This window comes from Priapulus caudatus, unplaced genomic scaffold, assembly GCF_000485595.1.
Source record: "Priapulus caudatus unplaced genomic scaffold, Priapulus_caudatus-5.0.1 Scaffold469, whole genome shotgun sequence".
Classification (NCBI taxonomy): domain Eukaryota; kingdom Metazoa; phylum Priapulida; class Priapulimorpha; order Priapulimorphida; family Priapulidae; genus Priapulus; species Priapulus caudatus.
Window position 1 is genome coordinate 180,651 of NW_014577530.1, and position 7,059 is coordinate 187,709.

At 46.4% G+C, this 7,059-nt stretch overlaps 1 protein-coding gene across 1 annotated transcript in view; it reads right to left on the reverse strand.

Moving 5' to 3' along the window:
• The window catches only part of LOC106810731 (putative pre-mRNA-splicing factor ATP-dependent RNA helicase DHX16), a 21,320-nt gene that overhangs the window by 7,810 nt on the left and 6,451 nt on the right, over positions 1–7,059 (reverse strand). The window contains 6 exon segments of the mRNA XM_014814170.1: positions 505–644; positions 647–666; positions 1,716–1,951; positions 3,361–3,615; positions 5,131–5,250; positions 5,697–5,897. Of these exon segments, the coding sequence (XP_014669656.1) occupies positions 505–644; positions 647–666; positions 1,716–1,951; positions 3,361–3,615; positions 5,131–5,250; positions 5,697–5,897 (972 nt within the window).

Genomic DNA, 7,059 nt, shown 5'->3' on the forward strand with positions numbered 1-7,059 from the left:
AGTTAATCGCACTTGTACAGCACAGGAGGTGGACCGATGCAACCTACTATTTTTTCTCATTTAATTAAAACCCTAATTAGGGAGTTAATCGCACTTGTACAGCACAGAAGGAGGTGGACCGATGCGCCTTGCTGCCCCCATCGTACGAGGCGTGTGCAGACTTTATCGCGTTGGGCTACAGCGGGAGTGAGGAGCAGGATGTGCGATACTACTACGACGTTGCGTCAGGGCGATGCGAGCCGTACTCTGCGACGCGCTGCCCCGACCGCGCGGACGCATACCTTAGCGACAGCGACTGCTACAGGGACTGCAGGGGTATGAGCGCGCGCGCGCGGCTACACACATGTGCACAGGCNTGCAGATTTTTGTCTGTTCAAAAGAAGTAAACTCTAGTTCCATTCGTAAGATTAAAAACGAGGTCATAGAATTCAAATGTAACAACCAAACTGCCTCTTCAATTCTTAGGAAGCACATCACGCATGAACTCGTTAAAATCTCGGTTACCTGATTATAAACATTCAACAGAGTGAGGTGATCACCGCCCGGCATAAAGAAGTTCTGCCTCGCCGTATCAGCGTGAACGATCTTGTCTTTCGGTCGATAGAATATCGAGTTGTTTACGGAGAGCATGGCTGTAATGCTGAGATCTCTTCCGAACACTTGTACCTGTGCAAAACATCGGGCGTGACACAACTCTGTAAGACTTACAATACATCTATATCTATATGTTTGTACATATAAAAATATATACATACACGCACGCATGCACACATATTCGGACTAGTTCTCAATTTGGTTTGAATCAACGAACTAACGCTAAAATTAATTAAATTAACATTACTAATTCATTCATTTCATTCCTAACCAATAAATCATAACGCACACCGAAGCACCGCCGCGCAACGAACACTAACTTAGTCTCGCCTAGAGGTGTAACATACACATGCGCCACCGATTCGATTCGATTCACGATTCATGCATCACGATTCGATTCACGATTCGATTGTTTTCCATAAAGACAAAACCATTTTTTTGTCAGACAAAAACCCCCTAATTATTTCTACAATGTGTGTGATATAATAAACGTCCAAAATCAACACTATATGTTTTTGTATGTTAATTTATATAATGAACGTTGAACATTCTTTATTGAGCAAGTCAAGTTAACACCAACTAACAATGTCAACTCACTAGTCACTACGGACTGTGTGAGTGAGTGTGATAGACATAAACATTAACCAATGAACAAAGTAAACAAAGTAATACTGTTCTAAAAATAAAGACTAGAATGTAGTACCATGACTCCATGAGTAATTTAGTACATAGTACAACATCATACAACCCAAACTAATATCCAATGCCACTTTAAACAATGAACAATCAGCAATGAGCATTGGAGCAAGTTGTCCAAAAAGGCAAAACATATAAATTATAAAAGACTGACTAGTCATAAAGCATGAATAACAATAATAACAGTCCTTGTTTCAACTTTCAAGATATGCCAAACTTACATGTAAATAAAAATCTAATATCGATTAAAAAAAAAAAAAAATTAAAAATTTAAAAAAATCGAAATATCGCGGTTTCATTCCGTGATCGTGAATTCGCGATTCGGATGAAAAATCGTGAATATCGCGATACAACGATTGATCGTTACACCTCTAGTCTCGCCGATACTTAGTTCTAGCGACTACAGAGGGCGCCACGGCTCCTACCTCTCGGACGCAAGGATCATCTTGGACAGCATCGGGTCGACGGGGAACTCAGCCATGCGGCGTCCGAGCCTCGTCAGCTCCCCGAGGTGGTTGAGGGCGCCTAGCGCGTACAGCTGCTCGAGCGCGAGTATGAGCGTCTCGTGCGGCGGCGGGTCCATGAAGTCGAAGTGGATGAGGTCGTTGATGCCGAGAGACTTCAGCAGCAGCACGACGTTGCCCAGGTTCGTGCGCTGGATCTGCAAGCGCCACAGCGGGGGACGCGTGACAAACACAGGCGCGTGACAGCAGGGGGTGCGTGACGACGTGTGACAAACACATAAAGCGTGACAGCAGGGGGTGCGTGACGACGTGTGACAAACACAGACACGTGACAGCAGGGGACGCGTGACGACGTGTGACAACACATGAAGCGTGACAGCAGGGGACGCTGGTGACGACGTGTGAAACACATGAGCGTGACAGCAGGGGACGCGTGACGACGTGTGACAACACATGAAGCGTGACAGCAGGGGTGCGTGACGACGTGTGACAACACATGATGCGTGACAGCAGGGGACGCGTGAGGACGTGTGACAACACATGAAGCGTGACAGCAGGGGACGCGTGAGGACGTGTGACAGCAGGGGACGCGTGACGACGTGTGACAACACATGAAGCGTGACAGCAGGGGACGCGTGAGGACGCGTGACAAACACAAACACGTGACAGCAGGGGAGCATAAGGACATGTGACAAACACAGACACGCGATGTGTGACATCGGGGGACGCATGGACGTGTGACGACACGTGACACATGACAGCAGGGGACATGTGGTGACACATGACGACGGGTGACGACATAGACGGGTGACAGGTGATCATGTGTGATGACACGGACATGTGGGACCGGGGGACATGTGACAATGTGACGACACAGACACATGAAAGCGGGGACGCGTGATGACGTGTGAAGATATGGATGCGTGACAACACAGAAGTGTGACAGCGGAGATGGGTGACGACATGTGACGACACGGGCACACTATACCGGGGATATGTGTGATAACGTGTTGTAATGTTGTGGTGACACAGATGCGTGTCATGCAAGATAGACGACATAAACAACACGTGACGGCACATGGCAATGGGGCAACGTGGACATGTAACAACACATAATGACACTTCGCAATGTATGACAGCATATCTCGATGCTTCCAATTGGGAATGCTACTTATAAGTTGCGACGCTCGATGTTGCTTGTCGTTAGAATGGTGTTAGGCCAAAACAAAATATAGGTATGGTTACGGTTTCCCGACCAACCCTATTTATTCCCAGCTACCCTAAACATTTTATTCAGTTTAAAAAATTTAAAATTTAAAAATTTAAAATTTAAAAAAAATTCAGTTCCTGCTTCAAAAGGCACAACGCACATCCTTCGGACATGGTTCGTAAAAAAAATATTTCAAGAAAATAAAATGTTTTCCCTACCTACCTACCCTATTTTTTTTTGGCATGTAACGGTAACCACCCATATATTTTGTTTTGGCCTCATCTTCCAGCACATGCTTACATACAGACAGTGTAAAAACACATGGCAATGCAGTTACGTGAAAAGCCAAGTCTTAATTGGCTCTTAAGAGTCTACACTGCAAACTCAAAGTCTCACCTCTGGAATCGTATTGTCCTCCAGCTCATGCTTATACGCCCAAGCCGTGTAGAGACGGAAACACTTTCCGGCCGCCACTCTTCCCGCTCGACCCGCTCTCTGATTGGCTGATGCCTTTGAGATGGGCGTGACGACGAGCGATTCCATGCCAGTCCTTGCGTTGTAACTTTTCTGCTTGGAGAAGCCGGTGTCGATCACATAGATGATGCCGTCGATCGTCAGTGATGTCTCCGCGATGTTAGTTGCCAGGATGACCTGAGAAAAAAACGGAAGTGTTTCTCTTTGGACAATGAGCAAAGATGAGAACGGACCGGGAAGAAATCCACGGGATATCCTTATCGGTCCGGGTCCGGGGGTCCTCCCCAGAACAATGTTTTTAATTAGATGCTTGCAGATGCGTTCTGAGGCACAGAAATTTCGAAAACTAGCTTGTTCATGAACGCCGCCATTGCACGCGCATTTCCGCGCAGTGCGCGAATGAATAGTACATTTGTTGGCCACGGGATGGCGAGCTCAGACGGTAAAAGAGCATCACTAGCCGCGGGACATTTTTCCACGGTCCAGTGTCCGCGGGTGGCGGTGTAGCGCTGCTACGATCAGCACTACGTGCACGATTATTAATTATACGTGACGCTGTGTGAGCTACAGCGGGCAACGATCACACGTACACGCGTATGCGTATTTCAATAACGAGGGAATGTAATAACAGTGATGACGGCGGAGTGGGAAGCGTGCGGGGCACCAATCATAATTGTTGATACACACCCTGTGCGGGAGCCCCGCAAAGCCCGAGGATGCGCGAGGATGCCCGAGGATGTAGGGTGCAAGGATCGAGAGGTATATCTGTCGAGCCACGCCCGCGTGGAGACAGAACTCCCTCCCCGCGTTCTGCCCCGACCTCCGTTTACCCTCCCTGCTTGTTGTACGATACCCGTTGTATCTTGTTATATTCGTTATGGCTGGTAATACAATCGCTTGTGGTACGTTACCTCGCTAGTTGATGTTTGCTTCTTGCGTACGCATTTGTACTCTCTGCCTAATCCCCTGCCCTCTACCGTTACCCTGTCTCGCCGAATAACCATCAAGGTTACAGCACCATACCCCCTACTAGTTTTCTCAACGGATTTGAACAATTTGGAAAATTGATAATTTTCGAAAGTGAAAATCGCGGGAATTCCGCATGGAGATTCTCCTCTCTGAATGAGATGGTTACATATTATTATGCATCTCATCATTTATACCAGATGACAGACGAAGCCTCACGTATAACGAATCAACAAATGTTTCTCTTTAGACGATAACATGGTTACAAGATCACGCAGCATGAGATTTACACCCGATGACAGACAAACCCACAGTTATGTGTGGGTTAAGTGACAGACAAACAAATGCTTCTCTATAGATAATAAAGATTACGATAACACCCTTATATGTGACGCAGTGGTTACGCATCCGGTCATCCACTACAAACCTCAGCACAGATTCCCAAATCAACGTCATGATTAGGCCACGCCCCCTTTCAAATCGTTGATTTTACTGGATTTACTATTGTTTCAAAAGTTACAAAAACACATTTTTTTGATAGAATACCTAAAGGTAATTAATATTATGGTAAAAACTTATTGTTTATTGTTTTTTACTGAAAAAATATAGTTGGGTTCACATAAGAAATATATGACCGGATAGATATACAGCTTGGTGCTGGGCATCCGGTAACCGGACGAGTAGCCATGGCCTTTATGTCATTTATAATGAATGACAACCACAAACCTTTCTCGCACCAGGCGGCGTCGGATCGAAAATCTTGGCCTGCATCTCCGATGGCATGGTGGAATAGATCGGTGCAATGATGAGCTCTCGGATCTTGGAGCCCAGTTTCCGCGTTCGCTCCTGGAAACGAAGAAAGCAAAACGCGAAATAAAACACATGAACAGTGAAACCCAAAATTACAAACAAATAGTAAAACCGTAACTGAATCTTATAACGTTAGATTTCACGACAAACAAAAGAGCAGCTGCCTGCAACAGAAGGCTCATTGCCTGGAAACCTGTATGCTACTGAAGCCACAAATCGTGCTTTCTCACGTATTAACTTATCCGTTCAAGAGAGATATCCATGACCCGACTCGAATACTGTCACTAGGTTGCTCAAGATAACCCGATTTGTATGACCTGCATGCCCAAATATCGAACCAACAGTACGACATTACTACGCATAATTTATAAAAATGCCATATCGCAACGACGATAAGCCGGTGTCAATCATGGTGGACAGATAGTTCGATGCGACAACGACGCGCGAGCGGAGAGCGGCGGTGGGGTGCGCATCGCACGTACAAGCAGCAGTTCGTTTGCGGTCTCGATCTCCTCCTGGCCGGTGAGGAAGACGAGTATGTCGCCAGCGTCCTGCGTCACGTGGATCTGCAGGACGGAGACAACGGCCGCGTCCAGGTAGTCGGCCTCGGGAGCCTTAGTGTAGAGAATGTCGACCGGGTACCGGCGGCCGGGGATGCGGAAGATCGGAGCATCGTCAAAAAACTACAACCAAGTTAACATTTTTTTTAAACAATGGGGGTAGATTTTCGTAGGCAAGTGGTTTATATTGTCTGGGTCACTAACCCCGCGTTCACACGTAGCGAAAACCCAGTTTCGTACGTATAGTTATACGTGAACGACCACGTATAGCTATAATCAGTTCGAAACGTGTATAGCTATACTTACACAAAAGGTGCGTATCGTACGTACTTCGTATAGCTGTACGCGTTTCGTACGCATATAGCAGACGTGTGAACAACCGGCTGTAGCTATACGCGTATAACTGGGCAGAGCAACATGCGCAGATTATGAAATATAAGCACACTGCACAACTTGTCGAGCTTATATGGCGATACATTTAGTCCAAATTATACGTGTGAACTCTGTATTACTCAAGGCCACGCTATTCACGATTCGTACGGAGTACGTACGATACGCGTTCGAAACTGGGTTTTGAGGTACGTGTGAACGCGATATAAGAGAGGTATCCATCACAGTGATCTGTTCTCTATAGTCCACAATTGAACTTATCACCCGTATCTTTGCGACATATACGACATGAAAGACATAATGTGAGATCGCACAGATACCCAGGTCTTTCGCACTGCGTTACATTCCCATGCAGGCAAACATTGTCTATAACCCCAACTAGTTACTGAAATCACATGACATTACACCACCAGCATTTAAGAGCAGGCAATGCCTTCTGAGATTCACGCAATTTCAATGAAATTTAAATGTCACGCAACTTGACACTGACAGTGCAAGATACACAAAGTGGTACTGCAATACCTGCTTGAATTCATCTTTTAAAAGTCAATCGTGCAAATTTAAACATCATATAATAACTTCAAATCAATCCATCCGCGCAACTATGTCCTTAGATTCAAACGCATCCTTAAGGTCCATCGCGGACAAATTCAACCATATAGTAACATCAAACACATACGGTAACTAACGATCAATCGCGCGACTCCGACCGAGATTCCGTTCGACGCCCGGCCGCCGCCGCGGCGCGCGCGACTCACCGACGAGAATTTCTCGGCGTCGAGCGTCGCGTGGATATGAGCAGCTTGAGGTCGGGCCGAAAGCGCGCGATGTCCTTAACGAGTCCAAACAGCACGTCGGTGTGCAGCGTGCGCTCGTGAGCCTCGTCGATGATGAT